Below are 22,500 nucleotides of genomic sequence, written 5' to 3'. Positions count from 1 at the left end.
AATGATGTCAATCGTTAGGGATCGATCTGCTTGCTCACTCATCTTGAGTTTGCCTTTCTTTATTTGTCACTGAATGTTTTACTTTGTACAACTAGTAATAGCTATCGCTAAGTGCCAACGAAACAGTCAATATAATACATAGTTTGCAAATTTGTATCAGAGTTCCAAAACACACAACAGTATAGTTGTAATTTTTTTTATTCGAAAGTACTGCAACTCAACTGATCTAGTTAACAATAATACAATAATAGAAATTGCACACTTTGTATCACAAACAACAATGTAGATGTCAACATGTTTTGCAATAATATGGAAAGTACTGCTTTAATTTTTGAATGGCCATAATTTTAACAGGAATATACAATAATTAAGTTGAATAAAATCAGTGCCATGTAAAAAATCGCCAAAGCGTTTTTAGACTTTTTAGTATGGAACATGTAACGGGGAATCAAACTCTTTCGCTTGCCCATGAAAGTTGTTTCACTTGTACAATTTTTATTTTGCAAGATACAGCCATGAATTACAAGTCAAATTGATTGTTTAATTGTGTACTTTGCAGACAACATATTTTCTTTCAAAATTAATTTAAATTGTTCACGACTCAATGGTTACAAAACGAAAAACAAACTGCTCTCCTCGCGGGCCGGAATCCGAAATGAGTTGAACTTGTCTTCGCTTCTCTTTCTAGGCATCAGCAAGGGTTCATTTCTCTAGCTATCTACAGGCGATAGGTCCTCAGCGTTCAGTTTTTCATGAGACTTTTATTGAAATCAAATTTTGTCACGTTTAGATAAAAGGTTGACATAGTATTCTCTTTTCCAATGGGGAGCCACAGGACGGCTCATCTTTGTTTGGTCGCTTTTGGAATTTTGTTCTTGCTTTCAGAAGTTCATTCAAGTGGTGCACGCATGTTCAAAAGTCACCAAGGTAAGGCAGACAGATTTATTGCTTCATTTGCTATGGAACGTTTTTTGTGCCCAGAGGTGTTCCTCAGTGGTTCGCAGTTACTGGTTCAACTTGTTCGGGAGGTTTCAGTTCAATTACCACAGTCATTCTGAAACGTAAAGAAAATGGTGCAGTTTGTCCAACACATGGGACCGGGTGCTGAGGCGCTTTCCTAGTCGCCTGTCACGTGATCTATCCAGGTCACATGACCTCCCATATTAGCTGATGAAGGCCATGGTTTATGGCCGAAACGTTCTATGTTTCAATACACTATTTCCAGTAAAAGATTTATTCTTTAACGAGTTAGAGTTAAGTTTCCAAAATCCTGAATTCAATATTTTGGAAGCCAACATCCATAAAAGCTAACCTTAAGCCTAAAGACGTTTGTTTAGGTTTAAGGTTAGCTTTTATGCATGTTTAGGATACTTTCTGTATTTCTAAATTCAAGATTTATGCCTTCCAAAATCTTGAATTCAGGATTTTGGGAACTTAACTCTAACTCTAAAAAGAAATGACTTTTAGAGCTTTCCGCCTTTGGAAAACGAAAATTTCCAGTGTCTATTTCATATTTGTGCTTGTGAGTATCTTCAACATTTAGAGTTGGACAAATCCTTTTTCATTTCAACTGGAATTGCTTACATTCGTTTTGAAGTCTTTTGTCATTCATTTGTCATTTCATCTTCTTTTACGTCGGCTTTTGTCCACTGCCTCTGTTATGCCCAAGACAATGTTAACATTATTATGTTAATTTTCAATAAATTACTTAGCTGGAACTTGGCTCAAAATCTTTGACCCGTGTATAAGTCGAGGGCAATTTTTTGAGCTTCTTTTGAGGCCATAAAAGGTCGACTTATACACGGGTAAATACGGTATTTACAGAAAAAATAGAATTACAAAAATATTGTACACTAAAATAAGCTAATATCTACAAATATTATGCGTCCTAAAAGAAAGAACTGAATTTTTACCCCTTTAACATCCAAACCGGCCTAAACCGGCCAGACTTAGTATGTTACTCTGTCTAAGGCCAGACGATTTTACTTGTCAGGGGAACCCCTGGGAGTGAATGGATAAATAAGAATGTCTTCACTTTACATTTAAAAGCTGACAGTGATTCAGTGTTTCTGATTGTGGCAGACAGACCGTTCCATAAATTGGGTGCTGCGACCACAAAGTCCCTCCCTCCTGAGGTTTTTGTTATACCTCGGGAACCGCAAGAAAATTAATTTGCATTACTTGATCTTAGATTGCAGGATGGCCTACAGGGAATGAGAAGTTCAGAAAGATGACCAAGGGCCCTGCCCATCAGAGCTTTAAATATCATAAGTAGTATTTTGAAGATCATCCTATTTTTAACAGTTAACCAAATTGAATGTTAAGTCCTGAAGGATGGGAGATATGTGATCAAACTTCTTTGTCCTTGTTGCGAAGCAAGCTACTGAATTTTGAATTCTCAGATGCTTATCTAAAACTACACCTAGATTGCAGGCGCCAGTAAGGTTGACTGATAATGTCGGTGGCGAAGAGATGAATGAAAAGCGAAATAATTTTGGCCGAGAAGCTTCATGGTTTATCAATGGCTGCCTTCGATCGCAGTTACGTGTGTATTCACGTTAACAGACAAAACAAATGTTTCAAAGTGGCTTTACGATATGTATTTTAATTTATTCTCTGGTGCATAAAATTGAAAAGTCCTATCTTTGCACCAGAATTTGATATCCTCAATATATATCAGTAATCTTTTTTTTTTCTTTATTCAGGGTCTAAAGTCTCAAAGAGTGACAAAATGAAGGTATTTTATCTCCCAAAAATTGTAATTGTTTGCAATTTGCTGTTTTTTATTATGTAAAATGTAGAAGGCCAACCAAAAGTGAAGCTTACAACCTAAAAAAACCTCCAAGCATTTATTAAGAAAGTTTGGCAATGGGTACCATACATTAAGAAGGATCACTGTTCAAAATGCTTAATTCCCTCTTATCTCAATTGTTTGTCATTTCCATTTGGTGAGATCACAAGTACTTTCCTACAGTTTCAGATTTAACGATGAAATGGGTCATACACGTATATGAACTGCGAATATGAAATCAAGTGAAGCTATGACCCTCCCAGTTATGAACGCAATTTTTGCAATTGCGTAAAGAAGGCTGAGAATTTCAGGACTTCAACGGGGTTTGACCCCGCGATACCAGTGCAACGCTCTAACCAACTGAGCTACGAAGCCACTGACATTGGGAGCTGGTCATTATTTTCTGGGATCCAATGTTCCCATGTTCCAACGTCAGTGGCTTCATAGCTCAGTTGGTTAGAGCGTGGCACCGGTTTCGCAAGGTCACAGGTTGAAACCCCGTTGAAGTCCTGAATTTTTTCAGGCTTCTTTACGCAATTGCAAAAATTGTGTTCATAACTGCGAGGATTATAGCTTCACTTAGTTTCAGATTTTGCAGCATGCTGAGTTACAAGACAGGCTTAATTAATCAATGGAACTTATTTTTTGATCCTTTCCAGTGTTGTGCTTATTGTACTTTCACATTCTATTGTTATTTGATTTGTTTTGTTACAATAATGCAACGTGTCGTTTGGTGCAGAAACAAGACGATAAAGAGGCTGAACAAAGCAAAAGGTAAAGTCGTTTGATCAGGATTATGTCTTGTTCATGATAGGAGCTTATGATCCCTTATCAGAGGAAGGAATGCAATGGAGTAATAATTGGCCACATATTTTCTCAATCTGTTTGTGTGTGTGTTACCCACCCACCCCCTAAAAAAATAGAAGGTTAAGAGTCTTAAGCCACAGGATTTTTGAATGGAGAGACTAATATGGCTCAGTTGGAAATAATGATAATTTATTGTCAATAAATTAATTATTGTCCTTGGTCAAGAAAGAAATGCTGGGACTATACTTAAGAGGTTCATTACCCCTAAAGTCTTTTATCCTTCACAAATCTGATAATTTTATTATGACAAGAAGTCTCACTCAAGATCATTTAATTAATATGCTTGAATTTAAGCTATAACTTGTCCAAGGTGATGCAATGTTTTGCAAGTAATGTGTTTTTAGCAAGAGCTGCCAAATTTCCTGCAACATTTGGCAGTAGAGGAGCAGTGGAAATGAGATTCTCTGTGCTTTACTGAAACCCTGAGTTTCGTGTACCTTGTAGACTTGAAAGCTTTATTTAATTGTCATCTCGCCTCAACATGTGGGAATTTGATCAGAGGAAAAGCCCCATGGTACATCAGTTTTATCTAACCTGCTGTCTCTCCTACGGTTATTAATATGTTGTCGCTGTTAAATGAGCAGGCAACATTGTTCTTTCTGTTTGCCTTTAGGAAGAAATAGACTGATGTGATTGTCAATGATATTTTTTGTTTACAGCACAAAGGCAGGAAGGAAAAAAGCTGTCACCACTGAGTCAGGTACATGAAATATTCAATGCATGTTTTGTACTTCTAAGTTCATATTTTAATCTTTAAATTGCAGCTGTGGTGCATTGTTTATGTAAGAAGTATCAACCATGTGTGATAGCAAATATGTATTTTTTCCTGTTGTAGATGAAGAACCAGAAGAAAAGCCAAAGAAGAGGAGAAAACGAATGAAAGAACTGCCCAAGGAAGACAGCAGTGATAATGGTACTGGTAATGTCATTTTAACACTGCCCCTATCATAGGTCCAACACTGTCTTGCTTAATACTGGCACTGTTGATTAACATTAAATTTACTTTGGCTCTACTTTTTAACTCTGCGTCTCCAACAGATCAGAGTTACCTTGGCTAGGTATGGCAATATCTAAGAAATTAGGCAGGCTCAATAATTTTATTGTTAGTATAGAAGCTTATTTTGTTTGTTCTAGTTGCTCAACACATTGTGACTAACACACATTCTGCATTTGGATGATACATTTTGATTTTCAATTCTGGCTTTTACGGCGTTTGTTCTTAGTGGCTGGTCTTGCGCGGCAAAAATAAGCCTTTCTGTCTCCTTCTTCAGTTCACCAGTTCTTATCCAATTCCAGGAAACACCAGATAGGTCCTCTGTCTCTCTCTTGAACTGCCCATGCAGCTGCTTTCCAGACCAGTCCTCAGTTCTTTTCCTCTTCATCTTTTCCTTATACCTCTTTGGTGTTTCAATTTCATCGACATTCTTCCTCTTCCATGCAGCTTTCAACAAACGTTCCTGGCTCTGGCTGATGTAGACATTCATATTTCTTTCTTCAGTATTTATGGCGTCCTCAACACTAATTAGTCCATGTCCTCCTTCTATTCTTGGTAAGTACAGACGGCTTATGTTGGACCTGGGACGAGGAGCACCATGGATGGTTAATAGTTTCCTGGTCTTACTATCCAATTCAGCAAGCTCACTCTTTGTCCAGTTTACAATCCCCCCATGCACTGTACCGAAGTAGAGATACTGCCCAGCTGTTAATATCCTTTATAACATTACCAGCATTTAGCTTTGAGGACAAAGTTTTTATCACTCTCCTAATATACTCCTTCTTCACATTTCTCTTCACTTCGTCATGCATAATGTCATCGGCCTCCAACACCCCCAGATATTTATAACCTTCAACATCATCTCCAATACTTCTGATAATTCTTCCATCAGGCAATCTTATGCTTACCCAGCTTGCCTCCTTTCATTACCATCATTGCACACTTCTTGATTCCAAAATCCATACCAATGTCACTGCTGAACACTCGGACAGTATGTACAAGTGAGTTCATTTCCTTCTTATTTCTTCCATATAAATTCAGGTCGTCCGTAAACAGCAAATGGGTTATCTTGCCCTCTTCCTTACTAGCCTGCTGCTGATTCATTCAGTACACTGCTGAGAGGTAGCATTGCAAGCACAAATTACATAGCGGATAAGGAATCCCCCTGGAATATTCCTCTCCTGGTGGACACTTCACCAAGGTCCTTACCACATGCTGTTAGTTGTGTTTTCCAGGACTCCATGCTTTCCCTCATTAGCCGTTTGATGTTATCTGCAGCCCCCACAAGATCAAGTGTTTCCAATATCCAGGAATTGGGGACAGAATCGTACTCCTTCTTATAATCGATCCAGGCAATTGCTAAGTTGGTTTTCCTCTGCTTGCAGTCACAGTAACTGTTATTATTATTATTATTATTATTATTATTATTATTATTATTATTATTATTATTATTATTATTATTATTATTATTATTATTATTATTAATATCATCATCATCTTGTTTTCGCACTTTGGATTTCCAAGGGAACTTCAGTACTCTAGGAAGCTTGGTGACAACAAGTCTCCTCAAACTTCTAGGAACTTCCAAAGAATCCTTGCCGTGTTCAGAATCACACTTTTCTGAAGTTCGTCTATCTTGGTCTCTATACCAATATTCTCTAGCCTCCTCTTATTATTATTATCATTGTTGTTGTTGTTGTCATCATATTATTGTTATTAATCTGGAAACATGTAGCTCTGGAGCTAGAGTCACCTCCTTTACGTGCAAAAGTTCACTGAGGAGCCACCTTCTATTTTGCATCAATCCTTTAGACGGCGATAGCCATTTTTTCGGACATTTTTCGAAGTACACCCAGGGTGCTCACTAAATTACACCTTTCATGAAGGCCACTAAAAATAATGCAGGTTTTGACGCACTACTGGACTTGGCTCTGTTCACAGAGGAGGGAGTTACCAATGCCGAGTCAGAGAAAAAGCCTGGGTCCGATCAGCATGGCTCCACGAGAACTGACGATTTATTGCCACATCAGCAGGCTAGACAAGCATGCAGTGAAACAGTAGAGCGGCGGAGAAAGAGAAAACGAGAACTCAAGTCTAAAATTTACATGGACGATCAAGGCTTTATGGGTAAGGGTAGTAACATTACGGTACGTTTCTTAGTAGATAATAGGGAGCTTAAGCAAGCACGTTTTTGAGGTGCGGACGCAAACCGGAAGTGAGCTGTTTTCCCTTTTAACTTGTCTTCACACAGCCACATTTACATTCCTAAGTATCTGTTCTCCATTAGAGATGATTCGTTAAAAAATCTGGGAGACACCACTGTCCTGGCACGAGAAATGTCCTCTTCCGGTTGCCGTCCGCATCTCAGAAACGCGCGTGCTTAAGCTCCCTATTGTTTTTCCTCCTTAAAGGGCCATTAATACGGGCTACACTTTGCTTGCAACTTGTCGCGCAACAATGTTGCGTTGCAAATTGAGATGGTTTGTTGCGCGTATTATCACCTTAGGCAAAAATTTCCATGCTAAGAAAAGTAAAAGCGACGTCTACTTTTTGCAACATAAAAATTTGTTGCGCAAGAAGGTGGTAATACGCGCAACAAACAATCTCAACTTGCACGAAAAATGTAACCGTCAGCGTCCTTGCTTTAAGGTCCCTATAGGGGAGCTTTAGCAACGACAACGGCGACGGCAACGAGAACGTCACAAATTAGTATATTTAGTGGGCAAAAACAATGGCTTTGCACGTGCGTCTTTCACTTCTGTCCATTTATTTGCCTTCGTCAGCAAAACAACAATTAGCAACTATTCACCGAAGTGTCGGTGGCTAGTGGTGGATATTTACCGAGCCGCGAAGCTCCACATTTACTCCACATTTGCGGGCGCAAATTGCGCGTGAATTTCTTGGAGGTGAATAGCAATGGTTATCCGGATTTTGAGTAGCCAATCAGCGCCCGCCTTCAACGCTATCCACTGTTTTGGTATATGCAAACGTGAAGTAGCCCAATTTCAGGTTTTATGGAGGAGGTCAGCATCTGGAGACAAATTTTCATTTTCTCCCCCAAATTAAGCGTGACTCATATCGGTTTCATTCTTGAGGGACTTCCACACCTTGTGGCTCAGTTGGTTGAGCATCGGGCTGTCACGCGGGAGGTCGTGAGTTCGACTCCCCCGGACCAACACTCAACATCCTTTGTAATTACGTTCTCAAATGGTTAGACTTTCGAATCTTCTCGGATAAGGACTATAAACTGTAGGCCTCCTCTCACAACCCTTCACTGTTCACAACCCATTGGAACGTAAAAGAACCCACACACTATTCGTAAAGAGGAGGGCATGGAGCTCCCGGTGTAGTGGTCAGGCCTCATTTCATTCATTGATGTGCTGGGTGAGATCGCTAATGGACTGTATATGCTGATGTCCTACCTCATCCATAGATCACTTGCTTGTAAAGCGCATTTGAATGTGTAAATAGAAAATGCGCTATATAAATTCATTGCCAATACCATTAATGGTCAGCGGAAGTTAAGCCCGGAGCATGCGCTTGCAATTACAGCGCCCTAACCACGGGACCACGCTGCCTCCAAAATAAAAGCGAGACAATGTGAGTAATTATAGGTAGTTTACACTCTCCATCCTGGCGCCGGGTTGCTCGTAGGCTGGTTAGCGCTAACCATTATTAAAACCCAGACGTTTCCATGGTGGTTAGCGCTAACCATGCTTCGAGCAACCCAGGCCTGGCCGCCAAGTTGGATTTCTCTAACAATCTGTCTCTCTTCAACTGCCTTTGGTCGCCAAAGAAGTTGGTTGCAAATCACCTATAGACGGGTAGGTTCAGTGAAAACTAACGCATAAGTTTTTTTGCATTTAAATAGTGACAGAAAAAGTATGGGAAAGTGACTCAACAGATGCGAGTGAAGATGAGTTAAAAATAACAAGTGAACCGCACCTGAGAGAGAAATCCCCATCTCCAGCCAAGAAAACAAACAAGAAGATTCATGCGGACATCAAAAACAAAGGCGCCAAACAAGCTTCTTTGATAAGTTTTTTCAAGAAATCGTAATACATTAATTGAATAAAATAAACTTATGGTGTCAGACACTCTTGCATCTCCAGATGTTCACGCTGAATTCATTTCTGTAAATGGTTTTCTTTTTATGTACAATGGGTGATTTGTTTTTGCATTATAAATTAGGCATCGGTTTAACTTTGTGCCAAAGTTAAATCTCGCTATCACCGTAGCAGTAACTTTAAGGGTGCGTTTTTTGAGTCCCTAATTTCTAGGATTGAACCACAGTGGCAAGGACGCTTATTGATCAGAGGCAATTTTCAGGGTGTGCGAAATGCTTACTTTTAGGGATCGTTTTGCGAGAGCCCTTAAAATAATTAACATAATAATAGTCTGAATCCTACTGAGCGTTGACCTTGCTCTAAAAATAACTCGGCCATCCTCGTTTCCCAAACATCACGAAAACTTTCGGACCCAAAAAGCCACTCTTGAAATAGACCATATTCGTATTTTCAGTATTGGACTGGAACTACAGCAGCTTGCAATGGAGGCTAATGTGGGGAATCTTTTCAAATGCAAATAATTTTTATTATTATTCAAAACATTGTGACAATGTGCAAATATGGTCACAGCGCGCTCAATATTTGTCGTGCGTACTTCGACAGATATCCTGCGATAGACATAATTTTGGTGTGTCGCGGAGAAAATGGTAGTTTTTCTAGTTTTTTTAATCAATAAACGTAGAAAATTGTGCTTTGTCATTAATGTGTTGAATAGTAAAACAATTATCCTGCTCAATCTTACGGAATATCGTCTGATTTTAGCCAACTCGGACAAACTGAAACTTTTGTTTAGGCCTAAGGTTAGCTTTTATGCATGTTTAGGATACTTTCTGTATTTCTGAATTCAAGATTTAGGCCTTCCAAAATCTTGAATTCAGGATTTTGGGAACTTGACTCTAACTCTAATGTCATAACTCTATGAAAATAACTCTATTGCTAATCAACCTTGTCACTAAATATCATTAAGCAGGTGTTTTATTTGAGAGTTTTCGCAATAACTTTCCAAACGAGTAAGCCATAAATAAATAAAATTTACTATCATCTTCCCGTGAGGTAATAAATGTATTCATTTTAACCCTACTATTATTTACGTTTATTGGTTAAATCAACTCAGTTGTGCACAAAATTTGCTCCTGGACTTTCTGTTCAGTAAATTTTATTTATTTAATTTGAGTGGATGGGCTTGCATTTGTACAGCTCAAATGTGTTTTCTTGTCAACTTTCTGATAAAGCGCCAAATAGACAGTTCTTTTTTTTAAAAAAAAAAAAAAACATTTTCATCACCATTTATGGTATTTCTGCCACTCCTCTGCGATGCAAATTCAGCCAATCAGATGAAGATGCTTCCTCTCTTATGGGATAAAAACCACCCGGATACATTTCTCTAGTTTGCCAAGAGAGAGTTTTCATCTCCTTAAGTTTTCATCCGAAAGAAATCCTGTTTTTTTTAAGGAAAGGTTAATATAGTATCTTTACCAATGACAAGTTCCAGTGCAGTGGCCCTCCTTAGTATGATTTCTTTCGGAATCTTGAGCGTTCTGGCAAGTGGAGATTCAAGTTGTGGACACGTTTTTGAAGCTCAGCAGGGTAAGTCGACTACTTTTATTGTTCCACAGGCTCTCTTTCTCTTGCCTCTCGAGAGGCAATTAGTTGAGAATCTTACTAGAACTTTCAAGCAACTATAATGTATTTTCTCCATTTAAGGCCTGGTTCAGACGCTGTACTTCACATGAATCGAATTCGAATTTAGACCGACCCAAATTAATTAATCGAGGCTTCAGACGCCGAACTTAATTGCGCCAAGCGAAAGTTTACGATGACTGGAAGGTCGCCAGATTAAATCCTATTTTTAAGAAATACGACGAGTCAGATAGAGGAAATTATCGTCAATTGTCTATGCTAAGTGTCCCAAGCAAAATCCTTGAGTCTTGTGTCACCGACTCTATTGTTGACCATGTCTTGACTCGTAACCAACTGGTAACCGAATATCAGTGGGCCTACCCCAAAGGCCACGTCACACATCATAAAATGGGTGACCCACGCTCGACTATTAGGCGTAACCATCGATGATAAACTCACATGGGCTCAACATATTTCTGAAGTGAAGAAAAGTTTTGTTAACAAATTAAATTTACTAAAGCGTAGTTCTTTTTTACCACGTAACATACTCCTAGATTTATATTTTAAGATAATCTTACCCTCTGTTTCCTATGCGTGGCCGATATGGGGAAGTTGAACTAATAAGGACGGGTTCCTTCCCCTGGAATCTCTACACTGTAGAGCTGCTAAGTTAATATACGGCCTTACGCGAAATATGCCCACCACAGAAGTACTTAAGGCTGCCTAATGGGATTCCTTACACTTTATGTGCAAAGTCAAGCTGGCAACATTAGCATATAAGATCTTTCATGATTGTAGCCCTCCCTCTATGGGTCATATTTTAACCAAGAAGACTTCTCTTATCCATCATTTAGTACTACGAACACGGTAACAGTGCCTCGCGTTAACACATTTTATGAAAAATTCAATAGCATTTTATTCCTTACGTTTTAGTTACTTTAAATGCACGACCGCATAAGCAGCAACGCTTTAATTACCATCGTGCTGAAATAAAAGCTGTTGTTGTTACTATGACTGAAGAAAATTGCAAAGTTGTAATAATTTCTGCATTTGATTCGGCTCATGTGAAGTACGACGTCTGGATCAAAGCCTAGGCGGGAAAAATTGCCTAGCCGATCTGAATTAGACCGGTCGTTCTGAATTGATTCAGACGCCGTACTTCACATGGACTTATTCAATGAATTCGATTCGGCTCAGGTGAAGTACGGCGTCTGAACCGGGCCTAACACTACCGAAAACGTAAAAAAGTGAGCTTCAACTAGACGGGAACGTAAAGGGAATCATGATGAAGTTGGGTTGTCTTGTTGGTACAAGGCAAATCATACCTTTATCTTACAACGAAGGTCGGTTTTTTTGTCCTGATAAATGGTTTTGACTCCTCACTTGTTTGAAAAAGGCATTTTGGATTTGTAGGTTAACTCGTAAATCATTGCTTGGGCCGATTTTGCTGGGGTTTTTGTCAGCGCGTTTATCAAGTTTTAATGTCTTGTTACAGATCACACTTTTTTGGGGCATGTTATGGAAACTTGGAACGTTACAGATGGATTTGAATGCCAGCTGAAATGCATCGGAAATGACACCTGCAAATCCTTTAACATTCATCTTCCTGTGGGCGACAAAGTCATGAAAATTTGCGAGCTGAACAACGAAACGCGTCAAATGAAACCAAGTCAGTTTAACAAGAAGATTGGATCGACCTACTATGGTTCTGTTAAGGTCAGTTCACTTTCTTCTTCTTATCAGCCATGGTAGCTTAAGGCCTGGGCAAATGAGTTTCATGTAATACCAAACCCTCTTGAGTTTGACAAAGCATCAAAACTCTAGTGAACTCATTTCTTAATTACTGGGTTGCCTATGGCAAACCAGTCCAGGTCTGCGTTGATTTCGTCGTTTTTACTGGGTTGCCTATGGCAAACCAGTCGAGGTCTGCGTTGATTTCGTCGTTTTTTTATTTTTTTCCGTGTCGGGAAAATTCTTGCCTGTCACTCCCCTGCTAAGTGGTGTGCATAGAGTCTTCTCTGCGTATTTTGTTAGGTTTGAGGGTGCTGGGGTAATGCGTAGCTTGCTCTGCACAATTAACCTGTAATGGCGTCGAAAGTCATTGTAACGCGAATGGCGTTTTAGTATATCTTTAAAGAAATATACCCATATGGAGCTCAAGAATGGAACGTCAAGACAGGCGGTGAAACATAAAGATCTGGAATCTTAAAAGCGACGAGTAATGGACTTCGACAGCGTGAATCTTTCGCCCGTCGAGCCGAAATCAAAATGAGCTGTACTTCTAATATTTTGCCAAGGTGGTGTTACGTACAACACTGAAACCAAATGGAAATTACTCTGGTAAATTACGGGTTCAACAAAGACAGAGAAGGAATCGAATACCACAAGTATATCTGTGATCTCTGTTGTGTGTCTCACAGTGTTTACTGAAGTCGCATCTATTTAAAGTTTGCCTGTTTTTCCGGCAAGTAACATTCATTTTGTACTCAACTCTGCAAAGGTTTAAAAAAATTGGAAATGTGACAGTGAAAAATTATTTGAATGAAAGCTTGTTGTCTCTTTTGTGCTTTATTACTTACGGTCAAGGTTCTTTCGAAAAGGGTTTGATGTGAACTGTCAGAAATTTATTTAATTGCATATGCTTTGTGATTGTGTGTTTCGCTTGCACGCACGCAACTGAAATAGGAAGGGTTTCTTGCCTCTTATAGCAAATATGTTGCTTGTTTCAATAAATGTTTCGGTGGAAAATATTTCCGTGAAATTTCCAGCTTTTGTAAATTTATCATGTTGTGTAATTTTCGAGCTTAGCAAATTTGCATACATGTGTGGAAATGTGATACGGGGAGAATTTTTGTGGTAACGCATAAGTCACGAAAATAAACAGGTCTGTTGGAAGCGTGCTTGAGTTTCAACAAAATGACCCCCAAAATCGGCAAAAGATTGTGACGCTGATGAATAACAAAGTAGCTGCTATTACCAAAACGATGGAATTACCTGGTGATAAATAACCTTGTCCTGGAGAGTAAGTTTTTGATTTTCCAGAAACAATGGTCAAGCGATTGTGATCTTTGTGTTGAATTCGCACATTTCTTGTCAAAATTTATAACAATAGAAAGAAAAAGAAAACTAACAAAAACAAAAACCCGGTAGCTTGGCATCATTTGACACAGTTGCTTCACTGTTTCGCGAGTAAACATGCCGCGGTAAAATAACGGGGTAACTTGATCAGAGCACCCGCTGAATTCGATGTGCGATTTACTCGGTGGAGCCAAACTTGTACAATTACAACAAAACAACTACAGTCAAACCAAGTGAAGCGTACCCCTCAAGATTGCATTAATGAACTGATTATTTGAAACTTGAACCCGCTAGTCGTTTCAAGAATGCAATAATGAATTGATTATTCGAATATTGAACTCGCTCGTTCGATCCAAGAATACGGCTAACGGGTTCCGTTTCCAAAAAATCGATTCAGTATTGCATTCTAGAAAAGACTAGTAGGTTTGAAACCTACTAGTCGCAACAGTGAATTGATTTTTCGAAAACGTAAGCCGTTAGCGAATTTAGCTGTATTCTTGGATCGAGCGAGCGAGTTCAATATTCGAATAATCAATTCATTATTGCATTCTTGAAACGACTAGCGGGTTCAAGTTTCAAATAATCACTTCATTAATGCAATCTTAAGGGGTACGCTTCACTTGGTTTGATTGTAAAATCTCCCAAACTGTTTTTTGCTGATGGTAACTTTTTATATTCGTGGTTCAAAATTAATGTTGTTTTCATGTCGTAGATTTTGTTACCGATGGCAAAATACTTTATTCTCGATCGGCCGTCCTGAAACTTCCTTCTGCTCTTCTTAAAAATTGTGTATCCATATTTATTTACTTTTACATCAATATTTGTTTTGCATAAAGCAAGCTAACAAAATCTGTATCTTGCTTGGTTCGCTGTTGATAGCATTAAAATAGAATTTTCGGTCCAGTACTAATTATGCTTCTGATACTGAGTGGTATATTTCTTACTAACCCCGCCGAACAGGATTAACGTCAGCTTTCAACTTCAGCTTTCAACTTTTGTTTGCAAAGCTGTCAGATGCTGTCAGTGCACGCTTACACTTGTGGTGGAAAGAAGTTGCGTGATCAACATGTCAGCCCAGAAGCCAATGTTTCTCGATTCCCTTTTATTATCTTCAATCTCTCTGGGTTCAGTACTTTGCTAGTAACCACATGTCTTCTCAAGGGGCTATTTATCTAAGACTTCTACCATGGCGCTACAATGATAGACAATACCAAAACAATATCGTGTACTGTTAGACCTACATATTACGCAAAGACAACTGTCAACATGTCATCCCAGAAGACAATGTTTTTCACTTCCCATTTATTTTCTTCAATCTTTCTGGGCTCAGTACTTTGCTAGTAACCACATGTCTTCTCAGGCTATTTACCCAAGACTTCTACCATGGCACTACAATGATAGACAATACCAAAACAATATCGTGCACTGTTAGAGCTACATATTACGCAAGGACAACTTGAATCTCCTGGAAGACAACACACAGCTTACTTGACATTATGGAATAAATCGCTGTGTTACTTCACTACCACACGTAAGCAATGCGTGTCAATTTTTTTTAAAGAGGACAGGAATTTCTTCTTTCTGACAAATGATTGATTAATAGGCCGGTAGCCAGGTTTTTAACCTCAGAAAAGGATCTGTTTCGTGGTACGAACGTGTGAGGACCTGTGAGCCAAAGATCCTCTGCTGGTATGGCTTCTGGTATGACTTCTGGTATGACTTCTGGGTGACCTTCCCCCCCCCCCCCCCCCCTTCAAACTGGAAAAAAATGCGTGGAACGCTGCACGTACCACAGGCAACCCAGTGTACCCTTTTATTTTTTTCCGTGTCGGGAAAATTCTTGCCTGTCACTCCCCTGCTAAGTGGTGTGCATAGAGTCTTCTCTGCGTATTTTGTTAGGTTTGAGGGGGCTGGGGTAATGCGTAGCTTGCTCTGCACAATTAACCTGTAATGGCGTTGAAAGTCATTGTAACGCGAATGGCGTTTTAGTATATCTTTAAAGAAATATACCCATATGGAGCTCAAGAATGGAACGTCAAGACAGGCGGCAGATCTGGAATCTTAAAAGCGACGAGTAATGGACTTCGACAGCGTGAATCTTTCGCCCGTCGAGCCGAAATCAAAATGAGCTGTACTTCTAATATTTCGCCAAGGTGGTGTTACGTACAATACTGAAACCAAATGGAAAATTACGGGTTCAACAAAGACAGAGAAGGAATCGAATACCACAAGTAGATCTGTGATCTCCGTTGTGTGTCTCACAGTGTTTACTGAAGTCGCATCTATTAAAAGTTTGCCTGTTTGTCCGGCAAGTAACATTCATTTTGTACTCAACTCTGCAAAGGAAAAAATTGGAAATGTGACAGTGAAAAATTATTTGAATGAAAGCTTGTTGTCTCTTTTGTGCTTTTTTATTTACGGTCAAGGTTCTTTCGAAAAGGGTTTGATGTGAACTGTCAGAAATTTATTTAATTGCATATGCTTTGTGATTGTGTGTTTCGCTTGCACGCACGCAACTGAAATAGGAAGGGTTTCTTGCCACTTATAGCAAATATGTTGCTTGTTTCAAGAAATGTTTCGCTGGAAAAATGTTTCTGTGAAATTTCCAGCTTTTGTAAATTTATCATGTTGTGTAATTTTCGAGCTTTGCAAATTTGCATACATGTGTTGAAATGTGATACGGGGAGAATTTTTGTGGTAACGCAGAAGTCACGAAAATAAACAGGTCTGTTGGAAGCGTGCTTGAGTTTCAACAAAATGACCCCCAAAATCGGCAAAAGATTGTGACGCTGATGAATAATAAAGTAGCTGCTATTACCAAAACGATGGAATTACCTGGTGATAAATAACCTTGTCTTGGAGATTAAATTTTTGATTTTGCAGAAACAATGGTCAACCTCTGAGAGTTGGGAGATTGTGATCTTTGTGTTGAATTCGCACATTTCTTGTCAAAATTTATAACAATTGAAAGAAAAAGAAAACTAAAAAAAACAAAAACGTGGCTCATCCTCGGTGTAAAATCCTGTGAAACTCACAGATGACGTAACACAAAGGAAAACAAAAGAGCAAAAAAACATCAAACAATAACCTAACCCCACCACGAGCTAACAAAACAAAGAAAAAGTTTCACAGGTTTTTACACCGAGGTAAACCCAAAAACCCGGTATCTTGGCATCATTTGACACAGATGCTTCACTGTTTCGCGGTAACTTGATCACTGCGCCCGCTGAATCCGATGTGCGATTTACTCGGTGCAACCAGAAGTACAATTACAACCAAAAAAACTAAAATCTCCCAAAATGTTTTTCGCTGATGGTAACTTTTTATATTCGTGGTTCAAAATTAATGTTGTTTTCATGTCGTAAATTTTGGTACCAATGGCAAAATATTTTATTCTCGATCGACCGTCCTGAAACTTCCTTCTGCTCTTCTTAAAATCTGTGTATCCATATTTATTTACTTTTACATCAATATTTGTTTTGCATAAAGCAAGCTAACAAAATCTGTATCTTGCTTGGTTCGCATTTGTTAGCGTTAATAGTATTTTCGGTCCGATGTTTCTATTTTATGAGGGGTATATTGTTTTGGTCTCCCATGCAAACACTAACCCCGCCGAACAGGGAGGGCTTAACTTCAGTGAACTTCGGTATTACAAAGCTGTCAGATGCTCAGAGGGCACTCTTAAACTTGTTGTGAAAAGAAGTTTATCAACATGTCAGCCCAGAAGCCAATGTTTCTCACTTCCCATTTATTTTCTTCAATCTTTCTGGGTTCAGTACTTTGCTAGAAACCAAATGTCTTCTCAGACTATTTACCCAAGACTTCTACCATGGCACTACAATGATAGACAATACCAAAACAATATCGTGCACTGTTAGAGCTACATATTACGCAAGGACAGATCTGTTTCGTCGTACGAACGTGTGAGGACCTGTGAGCCAAAGGGCCTCTTCTGGTATGACTTCTTAATGACCCCCCAACTTGAAAAAAATTGTCTGGAACAGTTCACGTACCACAGGCAACCCAGTGTACCCTCACGGAGGGTCTAGTTTCAATATTAATGACACGTATTTAAATACTTAAAACAGCAGAAGCAACATGAACAAACAACCTTTATTAACACCCTCTCTAATAAGAAGTAACAAGACATTTTCTAACGAATTCGAAAACATCACGTTCGTTCACCTTATGCAAAGACAACGACGACGGCTACCAGAACGTTGTCTAAAAATATTAGGGAGCTTAAAGGAGGCTCGAAATAGTTCCACCTTTTTTCAAACAAATAAACATATTCTGTCCTTAGATACAGTTAGGGTAACCATATCAAGACAAAATTTGGCCAGGGTATTAAGTACTCATCATAGATTTCTCACATCACATTTTCCTCCAAAATAACGTTACCATGGCAACGATAGAAGGTATTTCTTTGAGCCTTAAAATCAAGAGATTTTCTTTTTAAAAAAAAATGGGACGGTGAAATCTTTCCATTCAGCGTTACCAGATAATGTTAGAAATAATCGCTAAAATATTTAAAATTCAACAAAATCTGTAGGTCGGTTTTTCAGAAAAATAAGTTTTTTTAAAATGTGTCCCACACCGGGTTGGTGTTAGCGTATGTCACCTTTTTTATTGTTGTCTCTAATTTTGTTTTTCACCTACGGAATTTTTTTAAATAAAGACAACAGTTTAAATTAATCTAAGCCAACTTGCAAAACATGAACGAACGGAAAAAAATTCACCGTCGGGAAGCAGAGATATAAACGAGTAAAGTTCCAAAATTAGAAAAAATGAAGGGGTTACAAGATAGGCATTTACGCATGCGTCACCCGCTCATGCGAGTGCACGCGCGAGTGAAGCTACAGGCCACCACAAACCATGTGTGTACAATTTTCGTAGTTTTCGTGAATAGGAGATGTCTATGTATAGGCAATAGGGAGCTTAAGCACGCGCGTTTTTGAGACGCGGACGGTAACCGGAAGAGAACATTTCGTGTGACAGGACAGTGGTGTCCCTCAGATTTTCATTCTCATCTTCTCTAATGGAGTAAAGATACTTAGCAAAGTAAATGTGGTAGTGTAAAGACAAGTTAAAAAGGAAAATAGCTCACTTCCCCTTATAAGCCTTTTTTTGGCTCGCCATTGGAAGCCATGGTGGCTACAGACGCTACATTGCGCAATTAAAAAATTTGTAATCTTGCGGTCTTGAATGCGCTCAAGGAGTCGTACAGTCCACATTGAATTTTCGCATTTTCCAGTGCTGCGATAGTTCTTGTGGGATACTCGGCGGCTATAACGACAGCTGCCGCACGGACGTTGCAAAAGAATGGAAAATAACTTTGTTTAAGTTTCTAGTCTTCTAGCGCTGGAGCACTAACTAGGGAAACTGAAAACTGAAGTCAACAAATTAAGGCAAATCAAATGTTGGTTTTTGGGGACTGAAACATGGGGCTTGGTACGTGGAAGGTACGTGGTGTATTTTGTCATTTAGTGGTTATCTATTGCACAAAATTATCTAAACACGGTAAAACCTTCATGGTTAGCGTTAGGGTTAGGGTTCGGTTAGGGTAATTGTATAATTACTGAACGTTTTATACCTTGTTTAAAAAAATTTAAACAATAGAAAAAGAGACACCAAGTACTTACCTGGTATAGTCCAGCTTTTAGGCCAGAAATCGTTCGCTTTTTGATAAAAGCATGAAACTTAGCAGGATGATGCAATTATAGGTACTGATCATTTTCTGATATAGGGCCAGCGACAAATCGCCTTTTTAAGAGGATAAATGAACGTGGCCAAATTCACATAATTCCAGCCAGCATGAAAACGAGGCTGAAATAAAACAATTTTTTTTTTTTCAGGTAAAAATTCTAGTTTTCAAGATAAACAGTCTTTAGTAATGATTAGACTAATAAAAGCATCTTTATTGCATAACTTTCAATAATGTATGTCACGTGGTCTATCACGTGACTACGAGAACGAGAGTTTACACTTTAACACTATATACTAATTCACGTGACTCCAGTAGTGTTTTTGCAGGTAGAAATTTTACTTTTTGCAGCAAACAGTCCTTGATAATCAAGAGAGGGTTAAAAAGCATCTTCAATTTTCAGTGTGTCACATGGTCTATCACGTGACTGCAAGAAAGAGAGTTCACACTTTTACGCTATATTCGCCAAAAGCAATTTATCATTTTGGCAATGTCCTCCACAGTTGCACAGGGCTGTGCATTTCAAGCTTGCCTTACAGCATTTGCATTGACCAGTGCATCCTTTCTTCCACCCGCAGTGAATCAGCTCATAACAAGATTCTTGCGCTTGTGGCAGAACTGTCCACACCGGCTTTCATTCACTTCCTTCTCTTCTCCAGTCCCATTCTTGCGGACTTGGAATCTGTGGTTTAGCGATCAAAGCACTTCCTCACACATGTCCGGCCTGATAAACAGCACGCTTTGTGTGCTGCAAAAGGGCAGCTTGAGTTGGCGTAATGTTTTTGATAGCCCTTGATTTCTTTGAGAAGAGCTCTTGTCTAGCTTCATTTACTGTTAATGCTGTGCTGGTTCTGCTGTAGAGAAGAATAACAAATCTCTCAATCAGTGGCATGTAGTCGTCGGGGGTTCTCTCTGGAACTGAAGATAACTCAGCCAACACATCAGTTACTGCAGGGAACACACTCCAGGTATCCCATGCTGTTCGTTTCCCTTTGCCAGAAAAGAAAGAAACGGTGTCGCAACCTGTTAGCATTGGAAGAGCCTTGGCCTTCTGTGGTCCAAGCTGAGCAGCAATGTCATGTATTACCAGGTACCTGAAAAACTTGGAAACTGCAAGAACCACAACATCTGTATCAATGGTTCTGATCATGACTCTCCGATATCCACACTGCGAAGCAATGTACATGTGCAGCATGATGTGTGTATCAGCTTCCTCCTGGGTACAATCTTCCCTGTCATCTCTTCTTGGTGAGCTTAAAACGTGCTCCTCGTATGTAGCGCAAAGTTCTTTACCTTCTACGTGACAAGATTCCACCTGCTTCGCCAGGAAGTGGAAGAGCTCTGTCTTGTTCTCATTCACGCGTAAGAAACTCTTCCAGTTCTTCAGAATATGGGAAGAGGATGTTACCCTTCTGCATGTACTAGAGCCCCTCTTCTCTCTGGTAGCTGCCTTTAGACTATCCTGTCGATAAACATCCCAGATATTGTCGACTCTTTTGACTGGTTGAAGCTGTTTCATAATGTGTGGCATGAAAACGTTGTCTGCATACTCTTGAAACGTTCTTGCGGCCCCGGGCGATTCCATTTGCACCACAACAGCTCCGTCAAGTAGTGCAATGTCCACTTCTGGGGATTCGGCAGTCGGTGTAGAACTCTTTTCCATGCACTTTACAAGATCTGACTTCTGGCCTTCTCTCAATCTACTAGCCTGCGCCAGAGATAAGGGCCACGGATGATTCTCATCTTTAAAGAATTCTTGGAGGTTTCCTTCACGACTTTGACAAGCAATGTATAGTCTGGAGAATAGGGCACAATCATCCTTCAGAGCTACAAGTTGTACTTTCTTCTTGTCTGATTTCTGTTCTAAAGGGCTTTTAAACAATGGAAGCTTATTCTTGCTTATAACTGAAGTCACCTCCTTGGTCCTTTTCTGAAATCGCTCTTGAAAAATGTGTTGTACTGCTCCTGACCAATGGTTATCACGTTCTTGACTGTTTGGATGACTGCATTTTCCACAATAACTTTAGATTCTAGTGCAAATAGATCTTTGCTGTTTTCTTCAAACGGATTTCCTACGTCCTCAAATGAAGACACCAGGGATGCAACGTCCTTCTTAAACAAAACCTGTACTCCTGGTACTTGCTCGTGGTGGCGTGTATCTTCCTTTGTGACAGAACGAATGGATTCTTCAAACTCTTGTGTCATTTTTGCAAGCTCAGGTCCTGCAACCATCCATCGCAATAAAGCACCAGGGTTTTCAGGTAGGCCGCAGGCCCCACCATCTCCTTTAACCAAGGCGTTAGCTTGCTCATGCGCGTGATCCAGTGCTAATGGATGAAAATGCCTGCTGTGACTTGTGCACCACAATGCTCCCTCACTGAACTGTTGGAATACCTTTGGATGTTTGGATGATAGGGTGCACATGTCTCTGACATGGACAGACAGCCACCGGGCAGATTTTTAATTTCAATATTCTATTACTTACAAACACTTTTTTTAACTGAAATATTCTACCACTTACTGCTTCTCATAGTCTGTAAGTTTCCTTGTAGTCACGTGATAGACCACGTGGCACACATTAAGGAAATCTAATAAGATAAATGAGTTATATTTGTTCCTCTGATAATTACCAAAGACTGTTTATCGTGAAAACTAAAATTTTTACCTGAAAAAACAATTGTTTTATTTCAGCTTCGTTTTCATGCTGGCTAGAAACATGTGAATTTGGCCACGCTCATTTATCCTCTTAAAAAGGCGGTTCGTCGCTGACCCTATATCAGAAAATGATCAGTACCTATAATTGTATCATTCTACCAAGTTCCATGCTTTTATCAAAAAGTGAACGATTTTGCCATTTTTCGGGCTGGACTAGTATGTATAAAGAAACCGCTTGTAGTCTCCCGCAGCATGAGAAGGCTAGTGGACCATCTCCCTACAAAAAAACTTAAAGTGGCCTAACTGCTAGTTCGCTGAAGCTTAAGGCTCACAACCTTATTTGGATGATAGGATCGGACGGGAAGTCGACCAGTTAACGTGAAATCTGGGGAGCGACATTTTCCCTTTCATCATCATCTAAAAATCTTCGTACGTCATCGAACTGTTGTATGAGTTGTTCAGTGTACCCTTTCCACTTCGACCACCAACGAGCCTCGGAGGAACTTTTCGGCTTACCTCCGGTCACTTCCTGCCACGTAAGCCTCGCTTTGTGCTGTGCGAAAATTAGTGAATCCTCAGATTGCCAAACTCACTAAGATTGGGGATAAACGAAGCGATTGCTGACATTGACTAGAGTGTGAGAAAAACAAACGACATTTAATGTCTTGGGGATATGAGCTGGATGCGCTTTAGTGCAGCTTGGTTTACGCTGGCGCCGTCTCTC

General features: G+C 39.5%; 2 protein-coding genes across 3 annotated transcripts in view; both read left to right on the top strand.

Annotated features, from left to right (window-relative positions):
* Positions 1 to 9,799, top strand: part of LOC138029351 (DNA polymerase delta subunit 3-like) — an 11,717-nt gene extending 1,918 nt beyond the window's left edge. Inside the window, exons 2-8 of the mRNA XM_068877089.1 lie at positions 886 to 927; positions 2,706 to 2,737; positions 3,531 to 3,565; positions 4,318 to 4,358; positions 4,494 to 4,571; positions 6,594 to 6,779; positions 8,524 to 9,799. Coding sequence (XP_068733190.1) covers positions 886 to 927; positions 2,706 to 2,737; positions 3,531 to 3,565; positions 4,318 to 4,358; positions 4,494 to 4,571; positions 6,594 to 6,779; positions 8,524 to 8,711 — 602 coding nt within the window. The 3' untranslated portion in view covers positions 8,712 to 9,799. The remainder of the gene's footprint in view (positions 1 to 885; positions 928 to 2,705; positions 2,738 to 3,530; positions 3,566 to 4,317; positions 4,359 to 4,493; positions 4,572 to 6,593; positions 6,780 to 8,523) is intronic.
* Positions 8,277 to 22,500, top strand: part of LOC138029349 (uncharacterized) — a 20,251-nt gene continuing 6,027 nt past the window's right edge. The window contains exons 1-3 of one of the 2 annotated variants that reach the window (XM_068877086.1): positions 8,277 to 8,476; positions 10,206 to 10,306; positions 11,835 to 12,055. In XM_068877086.1, the coding sequence (XP_068733187.1) occupies positions 10,231 to 10,306; positions 11,835 to 12,055 (297 nt within the window). In that variant the 5' untranslated portion in view covers positions 8,277 to 8,476; positions 10,206 to 10,230. Of the gene's footprint in view, positions 8,477 to 10,171; positions 10,307 to 11,834; positions 12,056 to 22,500 lie in introns of both variants that reach the window. The other variant, XM_068877085.1, reaches the window with a different exon arrangement.

This window comes from Montipora capricornis, chromosome 13, assembly GCF_036669925.1.
Source record: "Montipora capricornis isolate CH-2021 chromosome 13, ASM3666992v2, whole genome shotgun sequence".
NCBI classification, from domain to species: Eukaryota; Metazoa; Cnidaria; class Anthozoa; order Scleractinia; family Acroporidae; genus Montipora; species Montipora capricornis.
The sequence above is the reverse complement of the archived record's forward strand: the minus strand, read 5'-3'. Positions and strand labels throughout refer to the sequence as shown.